Source organism: Salvelinus sp. IW2-2015, linkage group LG26, assembly GCF_002910315.2.
Source record: "Salvelinus sp. IW2-2015 linkage group LG26, ASM291031v2, whole genome shotgun sequence".
Classification (NCBI taxonomy): domain Eukaryota; kingdom Metazoa; phylum Chordata; class Actinopteri; order Salmoniformes; family Salmonidae; genus Salvelinus; species Salvelinus sp. IW2-2015.
Genome location: NC_036866.1, coordinates 43378296 through 43400091, shown reverse-complemented (window position 1 = coordinate 43400091; position 21796 = coordinate 43378296). Strand labels below are relative to the sequence as shown.

Sequence of the window (21796 nt, the reverse complement as noted above, 5' to 3'; positions counted from 1 at the left end):
CCCAGAGCCCAACTCAAGATAGGTCATGATTTACAAATGCACTTGCAGCTGCATGAGAAGGCCTGCAAGACCACGCAAAAAAATGGGCAACAATTGAGAGATTTTATTTACCATTGTCACATCCTAGATGATGGAGGTCAAACGTACACCTTCTTCCTGAAACACCCACAATACGGTCACCCGTAATGACCATATTCCCAAGCATCTCCATGCAGTCCGACTTTGATTTTGTGCCACCAGGGTCACAATAATATACCCCCTCTCTGAATGTCCGAGTGTGACCCCCTCCCCATGGGTTACTGTAGCTAGTGTTGCCAGCACTGCCACTGCCTGGGTGGGGGCACCCCACCGGAATCCCCACCGGCTAGGTACAAGGTCGTCAAGGTTCTCATTAGCAGCTTTGAGAATTTTCTTGTATATTATGCTCTCCCTTTAGGGGGCTTTGGCTTTGCAGGACCAACCCTGCCAAGCAGGCTCAGAATCTTGAGGGGGCAGTGCTGCTCTTGGTCTYTGACCTCATTTTAGCTGCATACAGACCGCTTACAGCAGGCACATAAAACAGTTAGGGACTTCTCCTTAGTATTTGGGTCATTCAGGTGGGTGTCTAGGGTATAGGGTCATGGACCGTACCATTAAAATAGGATCATAAATAAATAATTTGATATAATTTATTTTTAAAATGTAGTTCCCCATGATAGGACAATAAATAAATAAGATGTATAATTCATTATAAAAGTATATCCATCATCWGAACAACATTGAAAGCCCTCTCATACCCCGGCTCACAGCAATACATTGGCTCTGGGATATGCAACCATTTCATTACTCACTCACTCAACTTTCCAAACATAACAAATAAAAATAAACACACACCACACCATCCACGCATACTGTGCCTTCTGTTTACTTCGTTTTAATCTTCACATTGTTGAATTAGTGCTTGTGTGTTCAATTAGTTATATGTGAAGATATATAGAAAAGCTACATTGGGGAGAACAAGTATTTGACACACTGCCGATTTTGCAGGTTTTCCTACTTACAAAGCATGTAGAGGTCTGTATTTTTTATCATAGGTACACTTTAACTGTGAGAGACGGAATCTAAAACAAAAATCCAGAAAATCACATTGTATGATTTTTAAGTAATTTAGTAGCATTTTATTGCATGACATAAGCAGAACTTAATATTTGGTACAGAAACCTTTGTTTGCAATTATAGAGATCATACGTTTCCTGTAGTTCTTGACCAGGTTTGCACACACTGCATCAGGGATTTTGTCCCACACCTCCATACAGACCTTCTCCAGATCCTTCAGGTTTCGGGGCTGTCGCTGGGCAATACGGACTTTCAGCTCCCTCCAAAGATTTTCTATTGGGTTCAGGTCTGGAGACYGGCTAGGCCACTCCAGGACCTTGAGATGCTTCTTACGGAGCCACTCCTTAGTTGCCCTGGCTGTGTGTTTCGGGTCATTGTCATGCTGGAAGACCCAGCCACGACCCATCTTCAATGCTCTTACTGAGGAAGGAGGTTGTTGGCTAAGATTCGCGATACATGGCCTCCGATCCATCCTCCCACGCGCTTTCCTAACTCCTCACCAAGCTAGCCCCGAGGGTCGTTCCTGTCCCCTTTGCAGAACATCAGTCTCCCACAAGATACCTGCTGAGAGAGTCGATATCATGTGTCCACACTCCACGCGTGGCTCGTCACAGGTCACCACACCTATCACAGCCACAGCATCGAACAGGTAGACGCAGACACAGATAAGAATCCTAGTGGCTCTGGTAGGTCGGTGTACCTCTAGTGCCGATTCTCTCTGTCCCTCACAAAAACACAAGGCTCATGCTCGGTGGACTTTCTAGAGCCAGAAAAGATAGCTCGTAGATTTTTGTTCGATGCATCACAGCACCACTATAGTACACACTCCTCCCATTCCTCCATACGTGGATTGTGAGTCCAGGCAGTTAGGTGACAAATTGCTTATGAATTGTGTCATTCTGGAGCCCCAATCTTTTTCAATGGTATCCTGGGCCTCGTTCTTTATTTTCTCTGGAAGACGCTACTCCATCCCTCAGCTCGTGCTCACCAGGGCAGCTTGGAAGCCAGAGAGAGGCGCGCGGAACCTTGCGTGCGGCAGTGCTGAGGGGTATTGTTCCCATCTCATTGAAGCTGGTTCCTTGTTTAGTGTGTTTACTAATTAGATTTCTTTAACTAAGACTGTATGTGACTGTAGGGGCCTCACTGAAGGTTCTCCAAGCAATCTCTTCAGGTAATGTTGATCCAAGTACCTTTAGTGTGTGCTAGGATCATGCATAGTGTCTGATGTCGATCCCTTCATCTCATTCCCTTCTATTGGATTCATTTGAGTGCAGCCACACACTAATGTGATATCTTGCATGGAGCCCCAGACCCGAGGTGATTAGAGGCCGTCATATCTCTGGAACATTCTCATTTTCTATACATGTGCGCCTCTATCAGCTCGTCACATATCTTCACAAGCATAGCTTGTTAGCCTCTCATGGTCCTGTTCTTAGTATCACATACCCAGACCTTGTGACCACAGGTTGGCCTCTCGCAGACTTTCTATAACACTCTGATGTCCATTATAGCACATAGGGATTGCTCTTGGGTCATTGGCCATTGTGGGAGTGATGGAGTTATTGGAAAGATGTTCTGTGTTGAGTGTGTGGACAAGGTGTACTTAATACAGGTAACGAGATGGAACAAAGAGAGGGCTCAATTAAAGAATAAATACGAACTAGGTCGAACATGTTGAAGAGCCGGAATTTCTTTCCCACTGAATGAGCTTGGGCATAGAAGTGAAGATGCAAAACATCTAGATAAGGTCAATGCAAACCTAAAAAAATTGCACCAAGATCATGAATTAATGGCCTCTACAAAAACTCACTTACAATTGAATAGAATTTTCACAATTAGAGAATTTTGTAATATTAAAGATTCCGTATCTCATCAAGTTCTTGAAGGTGCTACCTATGAGTAAAAATTACAGACCTCTACATGCTTTGTAAGTAGGAAAACCTGCAAAATTGGCATTGTGTCAAATACTTGTTCTCCCCACTGTATATTTTTTATTGATTGTTACAATCCATAACCGGGCTAGAATTGTGATTATTTTCCAAATTTTTGAGAACTTTGTAATTTTTTCAAATAACCATGGAGTAGTCTTTGTGTCTCTGAACAACTGGTTATCAATATATAGTTTATCAACGACAAGAGCTACTCGTTTCGCTTTTAATCTATTTTCTTTGACAATTGGATACAGAACTTTGCCCAATCTGCAATTTCCTTCGGAAACTGATCATTCATGGCAATTTTGGTCCCAGCAGTCTTTTACCCAGGCTTTTAACATTATTTATCTTTAAATTAAAGCAAATTTGGGCAATTGGGCGTTCTTGTTCATACTTTGGTCTCTCTGTCGAAGCGGTGTACACTTCAAGTTGGATTTGCTCGGTAACTCGCGTGGAATCTGAAAGCGCTGTTAAGGAGGACTCGTCATCTAACTACAGATTCAGGAACTTCTCCTTCTTTCTTTGGTACTGAATACCTGAAGTACAAGATTTTCTCTCATTAGATCTAGTTTGTATGTCCAGTAAGGCTCCCTCAGAACGGTGTTCTCCTTTTAATTTCATTCATTTCGGTTTCAATCTTATTGACTGTCCCTTTTAGCTTTGTGTTTCCTTCTCCAATGTCACAGCTTTTTCATCACTCATCTCGAGGCTTGCCTTCAACTCTTTTATTCCTTCCTAACTAATTTCAAGTATACCCAGTTTGTCATTTATTGATTTTAACAGATCGGTTTCGACCTTTACCATTCCCGGTAGAATATAAAAATCATCAGTGTCTGTAAAAGAGTCACGTTTCCGTTTTGAAATCGGTTCCCCTGTCTTATTCTCCGTCATGTTTGGGTGTTGCTTGTTTTCGTAATATTTGTCGATAAATGTCTCTAGTCTTAAGATTTGTTTTGTGTTTATTATCCAGATTGAAGGTTATCACCCACCAGATTATGTAGTGCTAATATTTTAGTCTAACTTGCAGTATTGAATATTACGTTTATCTTGAGTGCTCTACATAACATTCGGTTCAGTCCGCCATTACCTTTATGTCGACACGTCCCTACGTCCCACGTCCGCACACCCTCCCTCCTGATGTGTCTGTTTCTTGAACTCTGTGAAGCATTTATTTGGGCTGCAATTCCTGAGGCTGGGTAACTCTAATGAACTTAATCTCTGCAGCTGAGGTAACTATGGGTCTTCCATGACCGTGGCAGTCCTCATGAGACAGTTTCATAATAGGGCTTGATGGTTTTTGCGACTTTAAATTTAACCTTTCTTTAACTAGGCAAGTCAGTTAAGAACAAATTCTTATTATAATGACGGCCTACACAGGCCAAACCCGGATGACGCTGGGCCAATTGTGCGCTGCCCTAATCTTCTTTGTTCTGTGACTCTGCTGAAGAGGTGGCAGATAGCCTAGTGGTTAGAGCGTTGGGCCAGTAAACTAAAGTTTGCTGGATCGAATCCTTGAGCTGACAAGGTAAAAATCTGTCGTTCTGCCTCTGAACAAGGCAATGTTCAGAGGCATGTCTCCGGTAGGCCGTCATTGTAAATAGAAATGTGTTCTTAACTGACTTGTGCCTAGTTAAATTTGAAAAAAGTATTATAATTAAAAAGCACTAATGTCACAATGGACCTTCCAAGCACCTGGTACGTTTCATGTTTTGTTATGTGAAGAAGAGATCTAAAACAAAACAAAAAAGTCTGTTCACAAGAGGATCATTTAATCCTCCTGTTGGTTCTTTTTATGTTTAATTAATTCTGTTCCCTGTCCAAAATGACCGCTCCATTATAGCTGATTATAAATCAATAATAATACATATATTATCACCTAATGTTGTGTTAKATCTTTTTATYAACTTACGTTCTTGTGAACRTTACGAGTTTTGAACTTCTATTTGCAATTTATGACCTGTAGGCCTTAATGACCTGAGCTCATACAACTCGTTTATGAGTTTAAAAAAAGCATAATGTATGGATTATTTTGACAATAACAAATACTCAGATGAAACTATATTGTGCTATTTATCACAGACTACTCAAAGTTTAACAAGGACTCTCTCCTCCTCACTAGTGTCATGATCAAAGATATTATCCAGAGCCTCACATACAGTATATCGTTTGGTCATTGTGCTGCCACAGAATGAATTGTGAGCAAGGCCTCAAAAAGATGTATATACCATTTTTCAGAGAAAGAACTTGTAAATCGGTCAAATTCGGCAGGAACACAGCAGGAGGTTTGATGGAGAGGTACTGGTGCCCATGCACCAAAGAAGACAAATAGTCATTTTTAATTCTGGCATATGATAACCACCACATTATATTTTAGACGAGTTAACAAGATCGAAACTGAGAGCTGACTCCCATGACCATATCAGCATTGAACACTATCTGAATATGAGCGAATGCAACAATGATGTAAGATAACATTTACACTTTAAAAAAATACTTGAACATTTACCTGATGTGGGGTATTGTGTTGTTATTGTAGTTGCTGATGCCTTTGTTGTTGTTGTTGGACAGGGAGGTGGATCGCATTCTTCTGGCGAATCTCTATTCGAACGGGCCGTTTTTAGAAAATCTTCAACAAACTGAAAATAGTGTCCTGTCTGCCATTTCTCGTCTCTATAGTGGCACTCAAAATCAGACGTGATCACCTCCTGAGGATACAAAAGGGAAATACTAATCTCAATGGTGTGAAATTCAAAACATAAACATGTTAGCTTGMACTTTTCCCCCCCAATAGCGCTCTCATTTAGCGATGCAGCAAATAGTTCAAAGAACACAGCTGGACAGAGATGTTTGAGACCAAAATTAAGACATATAGAACAAGGGGGACTTAATTATCCCTATTGGATTATGAGCAAAGTTAATATGAGTAATATGCTTTAAATTTATTACATCTGCATTATGAACATATTTCTTCCCTTTGTGTCCCTTTGTGAATACCTGATCTACCTGACAAATGACCCAGTCCTCACAAGACATTATTGCTGACAACTCTGATGTGGTCACTGGGATATAACCTGTTTATTAATTTATTCTAGTCTCTTGTATTTCTCTATTTCATGTCAATGGGCCAGAAAGAATTGCATGAATGTATGTGTTATTGGCCAGCTCCACTAGAAGCAACCAGGTAGTCATCCCAGTCAAAGCCTCTATCCAACAAGTCCTTTGCCAATTCAGTCTTCAATGTTTTGAAGCGTTTAACTAACTCATTGCACTATGGGTGGTATGCTTATTGCGATAATTGTAATTGGTAATGACATATTGGTATCATAAATATTATATGTACAGTAATGCACTTCAAAGGTGCATTTTTGAATAGCCTTAAACATGTGTCCTCATCAAAATAAACCTGTCATAGTATCTATCGTAGTTACATTATTAGTATTAGAATCAAAGCTCCAAACGTACCAAGTTCTTCATGTGATATCGCGTCTCTTTCAGCATTTCGATCAATATGCTGATATTATATTTGTTGGAAGAAATGTTTCCAAACTTGTCTGCCAATCCTCGTAAACTGAGTTCCAAGTGGAAAACATTTAGCGTGACCCAACACATTCCACCCTGAAAAAGAAAACAATAATCCGGACATAAGAATCATGGCTACTGGACAGTTTTGACACTTCAAATGTATAGTCCACCCTCTAAAAAAGTCAGGCATCACAGACATTCAATTATATTTTCTAAGAAATACAAACATTTGAAGTTATAATAATAGTGTAATCATGCTATTGAGAAGAAAACTACATCTTACCACTTCTTTTGGAATGTATGTCACTGGAATCTTGTAATCTTTAGGTATATTTTGTTTCTGTTGAAAAACAGACAATATCAAAACATTTATACCRGAAACTACTAATTTACATTAATGCTAATTAGTGTTGCACAGTATATCAAAACATATGTACTTTTTTGATACTAGAACATGAAAAACTGTTGTTGTTACTTTCGTCACTTTTCTCAAATGTGTCTCATGTCGTATACTGATTGAGAGGATCAMGTCTGCCTATCAGTGCAGCCGATGTCCCCTTAGCACGAGTGCACCGTTCATGCAACATGTTGGCTCCCCACTCATGCTGCACAGAAGTTAACACACTTGAATAATGCAACAAGGCATGTTGAAATGTTGATACTGTTAATTACTTATTAGAAAACTTTACAATACAAGATGATACCGGTAGCTTCCAGCTTTGTAAGATAACTTTCCTTGCTAGCTTACAGATGACGCTGACATCAATTCACTATCCTAGTACTTTGTTTGTGATGCAAAATATGATGATTTCAAAGCTAATTGTCACCTCAAAAACTTTATTAAATTCTGTCACGTTCCTGACCTTGTTTTCCTTTTGTATATGTTGTGTTTAAGTGGGTCAGGACGTGAGCTGGTGGGCAGTCTGTGTTTGTTCTATGTTAAGTGTCAGTGTAATTGACCTTGTATGGCTCTCAATCAGAGGCAGGTGTTTGACGTTTTCCTCTGATTGAGAACCATATATAGGTAGGTTGTTTCACATTGTTTGTTGGTGGGTGGTTGTCTCCTGTGTCCGTATATTACCACACGGACTGTTTCGTTTTTGCCGTTCGTGTATGTAGTCTGTTCCTGTTCGTGCGTTCTTCGTAATTTGTAAGTTCTCAAGTCCAGGTCTGTCTACGTCGTTTTGTTGTTTTGTATTTTCTCAAGTGTTCTTAGTGTTTCGTCTTTGCTTTAATAAATATCATTATGTCTACAATCACCGCTGCGCTTTGGTGCAATCCCGTACTCCTCCTCTTCAGACGAAGAGAGGAGAACAATCGTTACAAATTCACTTAATCATTCTCCATCCAAAGATCCTTTCCCCCTTCGTCTGTCACGTCTCTTCCTCACCGAACTAAACTGACTGTGTGGGCATGTGACTCATCATGAATGACGTCATTACTGGGTTTAAGGAGACAGCGGGCACTTTTATAAAAGAAGAGATTGCTACTTCTAYGACATTTTGTTGATCAGTACAATAAAAWWWKTMYSRAATGGAAGGGAAACAGATTGTCTGTTATCTGTAGCCATATGAAAGCAGCGAAAACAAGCTCAAAACTCAATGCATGTACACAGTCCTATTGAATATGCATTCACCTGTATTGTGGATAGACCGCCTAGACTACATCTTGTTTTCCCAGTTTATTAATAGAGATTTACTATTCAAATAAATGATTACCATTATGCTGTTATTTAGTTAGATTGGTAAAAACAAAGCCACATTAATTGTATGATTTTATAATTAATGCAAACATAGCTGTCCCTGAAACATGTTGACATCAAATTTCAAATGTAATGATATTGAACTCAAGATTCCCAACTATTGAAGAGAGCAGTAGCGGAGTTTATCTGTCTGGATAAAGTGCCATTCTGTGACTTTGGCTAATACGCCTGTTTTGCCGTGGTATCGTTTTGGTATTGAGTATCATGATGGTATCGAGTATCGCGATATTAAACCTGGTATCGGTATCGAAGTAAAAATTCTGGTATCGTGACAACACTAATGCTAATGCAGGAAGTCCAACTGCATTACAATACCCATTAGGAAAATAAGTGGTATTTGGAAACAATGGATCAATGTATCACAGTATAAAGTTCACAAATGAATTGTGTGCAACTGGCATTGCAACAATGTTACGCATAAGCCTGCCTAAAGGTTGATTTCGAAAGGATCCCTGGTTGAGAATAAAACTACATACTGGCAGTAACTGGACCGAGACAGCTAAATACAATAAGAGCATTAGCCAAAGAGCTTTAATTTGCAGTTTTGTTGGCTTGAAGTAGTAAGTACTTCCGAGGACCTTACCAATAGTGAAATGCTTGTGATGTCATCTGTTACAGCATCTCCAAATTCACTTGAGTGAACTCCAAATGTGGTGCACAGCAATAAATGGACACAGATGCGTATCCAAATCTGAAAACCAAGAAAGACAAACACACAACATMATGAGAAATGTCTACAGATAAATATTCTATTAGCGTAGCTAGCTGTTGCCTACAATTGAAGAGTTWCATTTCAAAATGCCRWATATCCATTTTCAGAAATGTTGGTATATTAGCTTTTATTGTTTTAAAGACATTCTTAAATAGATTGGTGTGTTTTTTCACTATCTAATTATGGCATGGGGTTGTTCAATGACAGACGTACTGTATTTGTTTAAAATCTGTCACTTGATGGTTTCATTTCAGAGAGTGTAAGGGGTGCGTAACTGGTGGCAAGGAAGTCAAACGCAGGAGAGCAGAACTAGGTAATAGCCGGAGCAGTTTAATTCCAAAACCAACAGCATCAAGAAAATAACTTGGGGACAAAACCCGGCGCGCACCAGTCAACATGTGCACAAGCACTTACAAACAAACATTACCACACAAAGACATGGGGGGGGGGAACAGAGGGTTAAATACACAACACGTAATGAAAACCAGGTGTGTGGAAAAACAAGACAAAACAAATGAAAAATGGATCGGCGATGGCCAGAAGACCGGTGACGTCGACCTCCGAACACCGCCCGAACAAGGAGAAGAACTGACTTCGGTAGAAGTCGTGACAGCGAGATAATCATATATTTTTTGGGGCAAATGCTACTTTTCCACCTCACTCTCTGATAATTGTTTTTTAAGAACAGTACAAATTATACATTTGTGACAAATATTATACTTTATTATAATTCAATACAGTAATATGAGATTTGTATGTAAAACATTTTACATTTGAGTAATTTAGCAGATGCTCTTATCCAGAGCAACTTACAGTAAGTGCATTCATCTTTAGATAATTGAGTAAGACAACCACATATCACAGTAAAATATACAGGATACCAACATATGAATATATAGCRTTTTGCAAAAAAAAAACATTCTCATACACATCTAAAATCTATGAATAAAATATCTGATAAACAATCATTAGAAAAAAAAACATAAAAAAATKTGGATATAGCATTTTGGAAATATATTATTTAAATTAGACATAATCCACTAAAGTTAACCCTTAGGCCGATCTTAGTTGATCAAAGGTAGCAACCTGACACTTAAAAACCATCCTAGGCATGAGAAGAGAAGAGCACATATCCACGCAACTTTATTTTCACCATGGTGATGATATTGTTCCCTTAGAAGTCTGTCTTCAAACACTAGGCTCCGTAAAATAGACGGTGATTAGTGCTCTAGTCCTTTCTAGACACAGCTTGCCATTATATGGTTGTCAGCAGCTAACTTGGATGCTTCTCTTTTGTTATTATCTAATTGGCTCACTTCAATCTTCTGAATTGCAGCCTTGGTATCCAGACCAGGCCTTTCACTGTCTAATGACTAATGCCTGTAGTGTTTCAGGGAGGCCTGTGTGACAGTCTGCCTACACCTCGCCCCTGGAACATTCCCTCGCCCTTGTCACCCTCCCTCGCCCTTGTCACCCCCCCTCGCCCCTGTCCCCCCTTCCACCCTTTTCCCCATGACAGTCTGAGCATGTTATGGGCAATTCCACAGTAACGGAATTACGCTTTGACCCAGTATTTTCACTTTTAAATGTATGCCAAAAAAAACCCATTGATTTTAAAGTTTAACAAACCATAAAACTCTTTGAACAAGGACTACTTTTAACAATCTCCACTGAAAAATGTACAAAAACAAATTTAGTGATATAAAGTTGCAGATGCAAACTTTGGTAATGGAATTGCAGCCTTGGTATCCACGGTCAAATTTCCCTCAGGTGATTAACTGTTAAATATCTGCGCCGAATTAAGATTCAACGATGTCTGCAGAAAGAATGGGGTGTCAACTGTGACATGGCACCTTGAGTTTGAAATAATCTCGGTAACACCTCATTTTAAGGGGTCCTTATTACAGTGCAATTACATGTGTAAATACACTGTAACACGTATTGTAATTAAGTTTAATACTTCAGAGTTACACTTTAATAACAACATGTAACTGGTGGTAATTGCAGTCTGTTAATTACAGGGGTGTAACAACGAATGCTTGTTACCATGCTTGTTAAATGTAAAAGTTTCCGATACCATCCCAACACACCATATTTCAGCCTGCACAAACCATGTTATAASTGTTAGCCAATTGAAAACCGACCACCTCATTGAGACAACTCTGCAATAAAGGTCTGGCAAAAACGGGTTCAAACGGTTGACATAAAAAAATACTTGAACATTAAATGATTTAACAATTTAATTTGAAAATGGGTCAGTTATTTTAACCATCAATTACATTTTTTTAGACACATTAATAAACAGTTATGGTCAAATTGTGAGAGAGTCATTCGTGCTTGCCAAATTGTAACCCTATGAAGCTTGGTTGAATAATGGTTTATAAATGCACTTAAAAATGTCATTCGACAAACTGTCGATCATGCAAGGGTTTTCACTGTTGGAACATTCTCACTTTTGGATGGGATACATTGGTGCAATTATTTATTTATTTATTCAAGGAATTAAGGCATCATGTCAAGATCTGCCCATCTGCTACACGTTCGGAATAATGGCGACCTCGAACATGCCCAAGTGTTGACACTGACTTCATGTAACAGTGTGTAAAGAACGGGATCGAGAAGGTCAGTGTGCGAATTCCAAACATGAAAGATTGCTTTAAATAAAACAAGGTGTTGTGTCAAAAATGTCAACACACGAGACAGAAAGTACATTTTCATGCAATTTGTTTAGCTTTTTTGTATACATYAATTCTTCCTTGACGATTTAGCATAGGTAGTAAGCTAGCGTTTGCTAGCTATCAAACTTTAGCTAGTTTTTGTTGGGCCCACCAACTAGGCTAGCTAGTTAGTTAAAGAATAGACTTTCCATGCAATCTGTTTTTTTTTTTGGATAAGCTAGCATGCTAGCTAGCTAGTTTTCCAACCTTGACTTGCTAGCTAGCTACCTAAAGTTGGCAAATATGCTATGGTTGCTAGTCACTAGCTAGCTAGCTAACGTTAGCTGGGCTCTTCCCTGAACCCTTTTCTAAGGGTATCTGTTAGCTAGTTACTTGTGTCAACACAAACACTATTGTTGCTAGCTGGATAACGTGATAACTAGCTAAGATGCTAGTTAGGCCTAGCTAGCTATATGCAAAAACTACAGAAATCATGATGATGATAACTAGGGGTAATGAATAGTGTCTATGCTAAATTGTCATACATTCATCTTCTCTACCACAGATTCCAACAAGGTCTTAGACTCCAGGATGGGAMAATGCTTACAAGTAAGAAACAGATGAGGTCAGAGACTGAGTTGTCCATTGTTACGTGTAATGTTAAAAAGGGAAGAAAAAGACAATCCCATATTTCTAAATTAGCTAGCTATCTAGGCTACTCACCATAATTTAGGCTAAAGATGTGAGTCACCACTAGRATAGTTGTTTTTGTGTTATAGGCCTATATCTTTGTTTAATCTAACAATACAAATCTGTATTATCTTTCAGGTATTTTAACATGTTGCAATAAGGTTGACTAAAGTAGAAGCTCATCTTTTGTTTGTAGGTATTTTCACTTGGTAATRAGCAATACATAAGTAMCTATATAGATATTGATCATAGCTCACTATAAAGTGACACTTATTAAATAGCTAAATCCTGTGTAACTAGCAACAACCTTGTACTTATTCCGATATTACAGATATGTACTYCGTGGTATATTACTGTGTTTATTTTCTTACTTGGATGGCGCATTCAGATGCTGACGATTSGATTGTCAGAAAAGGTAACRTACTTTGTAGGTACATAATAATTCAAAGTAAGTACCCCTCAAGATATCCTCAATTTCAACAAGCTAAATCCTGTGTAACACCTATTAATTGCATTGTACTTATACAGATATTACATGTACTCTGTGGTGTACTWGTGKGTTTATCCYCTCACTTGGATGGAGCTTCCAGAAGCCTTAAAATAAGTTCACATTAATTACAAGTMRGTACCATTCAAGATGCACTTCATTTTAAGTAGCTAAATCCTGTGTAACACCTWKTAATTGCATTGTACTTATGCAGATATTTCTGTACTCTGTGGTGTACTTGTGGGTTTATCCCCTCACTTGGATGGCAAGGAGGTTCAGGTTGTCATAACGGGTAATGTACACATTGATTACAAGTTTTCTTTTTATTCTAAACTGGGATGACAACCAGTTATCCAAACCAAATATCTGATCTGTTTTTGTAAACTCAATCAAGTTAACCCAGATGTTACACTCTTTTGGGGCAAGTGCTAGCAACAACGAGTGGAGAYTTTGAATAGTGCGCATTCACGTGTAGGTAATTAGAGTTTATTGAGCATGGTAATAAGCATTAGTTACACCTCTGTAATAACAGACTGCAATTACCACCAGTTACATGTTATTACAGTGTAACGATAAGTTATTATAAATAACTACATGTTACAGTGAAATTACATGTGTAATTACACTGTAATAAGGACCCATTCAAATGAAGTGCTACCAAAATCTCTTTTGGTTAATGAACTACAGTAAGTGAAGTAGATTTACACCCGGTAATGGAATTACATCATGGGTCCCTGATCTGTTCTACACAGTAATGTATAATTATGGATATTAATGTCATTTTCCTCATTTTTGGGTAATTCCGTAACATAATTCTGAGATTTAATCACTTAATAATTCATAAACAAAATTGTTATCAGTAAAAACACTATAACTAACTGGTAGGTCTACCTTTACTTTTGACTTCAGTAAACTTATCATCATCCTCTCTCCTCATGAGGGAGAGAAATGAGAAAATATCTTAAAGATATGTAGGTTTTTGGTCACGGAATTACAAGACAGTATTTCTTAAACTTACAGAAGGTAGACAATTTCTCCAAAACGAAATATAAGTGTTTACATTAGTTGGTAGGGGTCTTTACCTCAGCATTATTGTATTTTGATGTATTTCTGATACCTTTTAAKACTTTTTCTGGTAGATGTTTTCTAAAATGTATGCACGCATGACTGTAATTGCTTTGGATTAAGGCCCCTGCTAAATGGCATATTATTATTATATATTCAGACCCCTTTTCCATCTGTTTATCCAGAAATCAAAGTCTTAACTTATGCCACTTTTTTTTACATGGAAAATGGTTGAAACATGTATCTATGCCATTTCCCAAAACTATAGACTCTTAGCTTTCATTTGACATGCTCCTATGAACTTCAGATGTTGGTGCTCATGGGTCCTTTTCGATGTAAATTCCCTTATGCAACAGATCGACCTGACCCACACCTTACACCCTCATAGCCCAGATAAGAACTCAATATTAGGAAGGTGTTCTGAATGTTTTGAGCACTGTGTATATTATCAAGGGCCGGTTGCACCAGTTGATTGTAAGTGGGTCATAACTCTACATCCAACGTAAAATGCGCTCAATGCCGGAGCCAAAAATTTGACGTGTGGCAACACGCCAAATCTAGAGGTATGACTGGGCGTAGATTAGACGCCTAGTAGAGAGCAGGCGTAGGTTTTTAAATCGGGACTATCGTCATCATGATACGCACAGAAAATAATAGCAATCTATATTTTCAAAAGGATGTGAGTCGTGTTCATATTTCACAACCTCCACATAGTCAATAGCAAAACAATAAACCTGATTTATTCTACATTATATCATTCTACCTTTTTCTGATCAGTGACAGATTAGCAAACAAATAGAYTAGCTACCACCACTATTTATTAGTCCATCCAGAGATAAAATAACCGCATATATGCTACAGACGGCGATTCAGTAAAGCAAAATCAAATTTGATTGATTATCCGACAAGTCATGGGCTTTTGGTTGGGATATAGGCTATTACGCGTGTGAAGAGCAAAATAATCAACTAGTGCTAAACAAGGTAGACTAAAGATTATGATCATGAGCACTAACCTCAATATAGCTAATTGTAACCAAATATCCAAGCAGAGATTCAGTGAAAAACATTTGACATTGATTTATCAAGATGAGTCCCAACGCTTGTCTCAATCAATCAAAAACGGTGGTGAAATGATACACTACAGGACCAAAAGTATGTGGAAACCTGCTCGTCAAACATCTCATTCCAAAATCATGGCATTGATATGGATCATGGCATTGTTGGTCCCCCCTTTTATGCTATAACAGCCTCCACACTTCTGGGAAGGCTTTCCACTAGATGTGGGGACTTGCTTCCATTCAGCCACAAGAGCATTGGTGAAGTCAGGCACTGATGTTGGGCGATTAGGCCTGGCTCGCAGTCGGCATTCCAATTCATCCCAAAGGTGTTCGATGGGGTTGAGGTCAGGGCTCTGTGCAGGCCAGTCAAGTTCTTCCACACTGATCTAAACAAACCATTTCTGTATGGACCTCGCTTTGTACACAGCGGCATCTGTCTCTTATACACATCTAGATGTGTATAAGAGACAGGTGCAGRCSAGTCAAGTTCTTCCACACTGATCTAAACAAACCATTTCTGTATGGACCTCGCTTTGTGCACGGGGGCATTGTTATACTGAACCAGAAAAGGGCCTTCCCCAAATTGTTGCCATAAAGTTGGATGCACAGAACCGTCTAGAATGTTAWAGTATGCTGTAGCATTAAGATCTCCCTTCACTGGAACTAAGGAGCCTAGCCTGAAACCATGAAAAACCTCCCCAGACCATTATTCCTCCTCCACAAACGTTACAGTTGGCACTATGCATTGGAGCAGGCATCTGCCAAACCCAGATTTGTCCGTTGGACCGCCAGATGGTGAAGCGTGATTCATCATTCCAGAGAATGCGTTTCCACTGCTCCAGAGTCCAATGGCAGCGAGCTGTACACCACTCCAGCCGACTCTTGGCATTGCGCATGCTGATCTTAGGCATGTGTGCGGCTGCCTGGCCATGGAAACCTATTTCATGAAGCTCCTGATGAACAGTTCTTGTGCTGACGTTGCTTCCAGAAGCAGTTTGGAACTTGGTAGTGAGTGTTGCAACCGAAAACAGCAGATTTTAACGTGCTACGTGCTTCAGCACTCAGTAGTCCCGTTCTATGAGCTTGTGTGGCCTACCACTTTGCAGCTGAGCCGTTGTTGCTCCTAGACGTTTCCACTTCACAATAACAGCACTTACAGTTGACCGGGGGACCTCTAGTAGGGAAGAAAATGTATGAACTGAGTTCTTGGAAAGGTAGCATCCTATGACGGTGCCACGTTGAATGTCACTGAGCTCTTCAGTAAGGCCATTCTGCTGCCAATGTTTGTCTATGGAGAKTGCATGGTTGTGTGCTCGATTTAATACACCTGTCAGCAACGGGTGTGGCTGAAATAGCCGAATCCACTAATTTGAAGGGTTGTCCACATACTTTTGTATATAGTGTAGTTGACCACACACGGCTATTGCTTTAAATKATTTAAAACAGTTGGATGACTTTGGGAGTTTCGGTAAGCAACAATTTGATACATGCCTTCAATTGCATTAACCTACTTTATTCCAATWWTTTTGTCATTCAGTGATATTCGTTCCCCCAGTAATTATTTATTGATCCATCCAGTTGTGGTTAAGGAAGCGTGCATGCATAGTGGTGGGCTTTGCAAAGTGAAATGCATCGCAAAGTTTAGAAATGCCACAAGGATGGTACGAATGTGCATTGCTTATGCCGGACTTAGCAACAATTAGTCTCATTTTGATTGTTGCAACAGGTGTAAATTCTGATCCCGAAGTCGGACCTAGCATTTAAGACCAACTTGTTTACGCAGATGTGCTATTARCAAAAAGCATTATCACCTGTAGCCCAACTGATGAATGCATAGTGCCTATAAAATGTACACAGGCAAAAGCATGGGGTTTATACATCTGCATTTACTCCATTGGACACACAATCCTGATTTTGTTATTATTAATAATTTTATCATACAGATGAATATATAAATAATAATWAAATGTTTTTGTTGTTATTACAAAGTATGTTATTGCCCTTTTAAGGACATTGCCCCTTTAAGAGCTCTGTTAGTAGCTACACCTAAGACATGCTTGAAACTCCATGCTACACAAGCAGATGAAGGAGTAGAGAAATACACGTGGTAGCAATGTAAAACTGTGATCCCTCTCTTTTTTTTTTAAACAAAGGCCAAAACTGTTTTTAGTTAAGAATTGTTGTGCATTGACTGCTTGTCAGAATACAGTTTCTCTCCTAATACAGTTTCCCCTCCTATGGCTCTCGCAACTTTAATACGCCTTGAGAATAATATTTATCTCACACCCAACAAGCCGACTAGGTAAGTAGGTAAAGTATTCTACAATGGGGTTGTCTGTGAATTTCTTTATAACAACATTACAATCACAAATATAGTAGCACTGGAAAGTTACACCATTATTTCTATCTCTACTTTGCACATTCTTCCACTGCAAATCTACCATTCCAGTGTTTTACTTGCTATATTGTATTTACCTCGCCAACATGGCCTTTTTTTGCCTTTACCTCCCTTATCTCACCTCATTTGCTCACATTGTATATAGACTTATTTATCTACTGCATTATTGACTGTATGTTTGTTTTACTCCATGTGTAACTCTGTGTTGTTGTATGTGTCGAACTGCTTTGCTTTATCTTGGCCAGGTCGTAATTGTAAATGAGAGAACTTGTTCTCAACTTGCCTACCTGGTTAAATAAAGGTGAAATAAAATAAATAAAAAACATCCTGAATGATAAAGTATAGGCTTTAAATTACTTTGCAAGCAGTTACAATAAGCTACACACGGTTGTCTGAGTTGAGCGCTGCTGTTGGTGAGCATTATCGACGATTTAATTCGATTCATCGGGTTTAATCCACAATCAGACATGTCAGTTCAGTGCACACAGGGTAACAGAGAAAATAACATATTTGAGAATACATATTTCGTAGAAAAGACATGCTTCTGTCTGGAGATTTTATTGTGGATCTCAAAATGATCTCTCCCACAATCCATATGAGGAAAAACTGTTGCAGTGACGAGAACTTTACCCCTGTCTGTGCTTAAAACAAAGGAAATAAAACCCTGGTGTTGTGGTCGTTATTTTACAATTAGCTATGCCWCAACTGAGCAAAAGTTCAAACTACTTTGGTGTAGCACTTGGTCTTAAAAAAGTGTCATGTGAGGCAGGAAAATGCCAGGCCCCGGTGGAACAGCCATTGTTTCATAGATGCCTGGGGACTATACACAGTGGCACGTTTGGACAGTGGTAAACTGTCACTGGTAAACCACTTCAAGATGAGGAAATGGATATAATAGCATCATAGGCTTTGACATCTGGCTTTGGTTAAACTGGGAGAACACAATGGTGTCAGGGTCTTGTGAGGGATGTTATGAGAGCTACTTCAGAGACAGCATGAATTGAGGTTCTGTTTGTATCCAAAAAAATCAGATTGGAAGACAGTATAATAGATCAGGGAACAATATTTATGACTTATGTCTTGCAACAAAAGGCCCCTTAAAGCAAATCAAGTTTGACATGTTAAAGTGTTAATTATAAACTTTAGAAGCATTTTTATAAACCTTGAATACACTAAACGTTCGCATTTCCAGCTGTGCATTTACTGCAACAGGGTTATCAAATTAAGGTCCACCATCTGAGTATGATTGGAATTTGTTTCCGGTAACTGCTGGGTTGAAGTGATCTTATCTGTAATTTGCATATTCTGGAGGACATTCCTGAAATAAGATAAATCAGTAGTCTACAGATGGTAAAGTTATGTTATCACTCAAAAGCTACACCGATTCAAGTGTAATGTAAAACAAGGTAGTTACATATGATATAGTTGTTATTAACCAAGCAACTTAATGTAAGTTGAAATCCAGTAGTGTGTAACAACTTTTTCAGACACTACCCTAACCAGGTCAAATTAGGAGACAGGAGAGCACTAGGTATAACCATTTTACGTTACATTGTACTTACAATCTTTACCAACCCACTCTGTAATTACAATATTGCTAACCACGGTTGGTGGTCATCAGCTATCCTTTAGCTCGAAAAGCTATCGCCAGTTTTGTACAACGCGACTCAGACCAGAGCATAACGGACGAATTTTTCTCTCCATATCCCCGAATTTCTACCGCAAGCTCTGGACATTTACACCTGGATCTTGCAGCTAGCTAGCTGCTATCCGAGTGACTATTGGCTTACGTCCGTCCCGGAGCAAACATCAATTATTCCCGAGCTAGCCAGCTGAAGAGTTCCATCAGCCACTCCTGGGCTACAATCACCTATCCGGACCCGTTTTACTGCCGATGCGGAGCCCCACCGGGCCTTCAAGACTGGACTACCGACGTTATCTGCCCGATGGTTTTATCCAACTGGCCCCTCCGACGCGACGTTACCTGAACGCCCATCTGCGGCCCACTAATCGTTAGCTGTCTTATCGGCTGCTATCTGAACAGGTCCTAGCTTTACAACCCTGTGTGCATACGTTTTACGAACTAGTTATTACGTTTTAATAATAGTTATTGCTTTGAGTCTGACATGGGAATTGATTTGAATAGTTTGAATATGATTCTTTTTCAAATCCATATTAGAAAAGTCAAACAGAAAAGTTTTATTTTTCTCCTGATTAGCCTGTTGCCTGCAAAGGTTGTTACATTGTAACTACAAGTATACAAAATGGCACATCACTTTACATTAAGTTGCTTGCTCCTGGTAAGTACATTGTCAATATTATTTATATCTTTTTTTTTTTTTTTTTTTCCCAACTTTATTTAACCAGGTAGGCAAGTTGAGAACAAGTTCTCATTTAAAATTGCGACCTGGCCAAGATAAAGCAAAGCAGTTCGACACATACAACAACACAGAGTTACACATGGAGTAAAACAAACATAGAGTCAATAATACAGTAGAAAAATAAGTCTATATACAATGTGAGCAAATGAGGTGAGATAAGGGAGGTAAAGGCAAAAAAGGCCATGGTGGCAAAATAAATACAATATAGCATAAACACCGGAATGGTAGATTTGCAGTGGAAGAATGTGCAAAGTAGAGATAGAAATAATGGGGTGCAAAGGAGCAAAATAAATAAATACAGTAGGGAAAGGGGTAGTTGTTTGGGCTAATTATAGATGGGCTATGTACAGGTGCAGTAATCTGTGGCTGCTCTGACAGCTGGTGCTTAAACCTAGTGAGGGAGATAAGTGTTTCCAGAGAACTGGAAGGAGAGGGGGCAAAGGAAGAATTGGTTTTGGGGGACCAGAAAGATAAACCTGCTGGAGCGCGTGCTACAGGTGGGTGCTGCTATGGTGACCCAGCGAGCTGAGATAAGGGGGGACTTTACCTAGAAGGGTCTTGTAGATGACCTGGAGCCAGTGGGTTTGGCGACGAGTATGAAGCGAGGGCCAGCCAACGAGAGTGTACAGGTCGCAGTGGTGGGTAGTATATGGGGCTTTTGTGACAAAACGGATGGCACTGTGATAGACTGTATCCAATTTATTGAGTAGGGTATTGGAGGCTATTTTGTAAATGACATCGCCAAAGTCGAGGATCGGAAGGACGGTCAGTTTTACGAGGTTATGTTTGGCAGCATGAGTGAAGGATGCTTTGTTGCGAAATAGGAAGCCAATTCTAAATTTAACTTTGGATTGGAGATGTTTGATGTGAGTCTGGAAGGAGCGTTTACAGTCTAACCAGACACCTAGGTATTTGTAGTTGTCCACATATTCTAAATCAGAACCGTCCAGAGTTGTGATGCTGGACGGGCGGGCAGGGCAGGCAGCGATCGGTTGAAGAGCATGCATTTGTTTTACTTGTATTTAAGAGCAGTTGGAGGCCACGGAAGGAGAGTTGTATGGCATTGAAGCTCGTCTGGAGGGTTGTTAACACAGTGTCCAAAGAAGGGCCAGAAGTATACAGAATGGTGTCATCTGCGTAGAGGTCGAGACTCACCAGCAGCAAGAGCGACATCATTGTGTATACAGAGAAGAGAGTCGGCCCAAGAATTGAACCCTGTGGCACCCCCATAGAGACTGCCAGAGGCCTAGACAATATGCAATCCGATTTGACACACTGAACCCTGTCAGATAAGTAGTTGGTGAACCAGGCGAGGCAATCATTTGAGAAACCAAGGCTATCGAGTCTGCCGATGAGGATGTGGTGATTGACAGAGTCGAAAGCCTTGGCCAGGTCAATGAATACGCTGCACAGTATTGTTTCTTATCGATGGTGGTTAAGATATCGTTTAGGACCTTGAGCGTGGCTGAGGTGCACCCATGCCCAGCTCTGAAACAAGATTGCATAGCGAATGGTGGGATTCGAAATGGTGAAGGTGGGATTCGAAGGTGGGATTCGAAATGGTCGGTAATCTGTTTATTGACTTGGCTTTCGAAGACCTTAGAAGGAGGGTAGGATAGATATAGGTCTGTAGCAGTTTGGGTCAAGAGTGTCCCCCCTTTGAAGAGGGGGATGACCGCAGCTGCTTTCCAATCTTTGGATCTCAGACGACACGAAAAAGGTTGAAAGCCTAGTAATAGGGGTTGCAACAATTTAGGCAGATTATTTTAGAAAGAAAGGGTCCAGATTGTCGTAACCCGGCTGATTTGTAGGGTCCAGATTCTGCAGCTTCTTTCAAGAACATCAGCTGACTGGATTTGGGAGAAGGAGAAATGGGAAGGCTGTGGCAAGTTGCTGTGGGGGGTGCAGTGCTGTTGACGGGGTAGGGGTAGCCGGTGGAAAGCATGGCAGCCCGTAGAGAAATGCTTATGAAATTCTCAATTATAGTGATTTTTTGGTGGTGACAAGTTTCCTATCCTCAGTGCAGTGGGCAGCTGGG

At 39.8% G+C, this 21796-nt stretch overlaps 1 protein-coding gene and 1 long non-coding RNA gene across 2 annotated transcripts in view; one reads left to right on the top strand and one right to left on the bottom strand.

Annotated features, from left to right (window-relative positions):
- The window catches only part of LOC139023069 (uncharacterized), a 387059-nt gene that overhangs the window by 8425 nt on the left and 356838 nt on the right, over nucleotides 1-21796 (top strand). The gene's annotated exons all lie outside the window — the stretch shown is intronic.
- LOC111952941 (kit ligand) overlaps nucleotides 1-21796 on the bottom strand; it is a 59767-nt gene that overhangs the window by 16824 nt on the left and 21147 nt on the right. Inside the window, exons 2-5 of the mRNA XM_023971976.3 lie at nucleotides 8894-9001; nucleotides 6832-6888; nucleotides 6489-6641; nucleotides 5533-5731 (exon numbers count right to left, since the gene is read on the bottom strand). Of these exons, the coding sequence (XP_023827744.1) occupies nucleotides 5533-5731; nucleotides 6489-6641; nucleotides 6832-6888; nucleotides 8894-9001 (517 nt within the window). The remainder of the gene's footprint in view (nucleotides 1-5532; nucleotides 5732-6488; nucleotides 6642-6831; nucleotides 6889-8893; nucleotides 9002-21796) is intronic.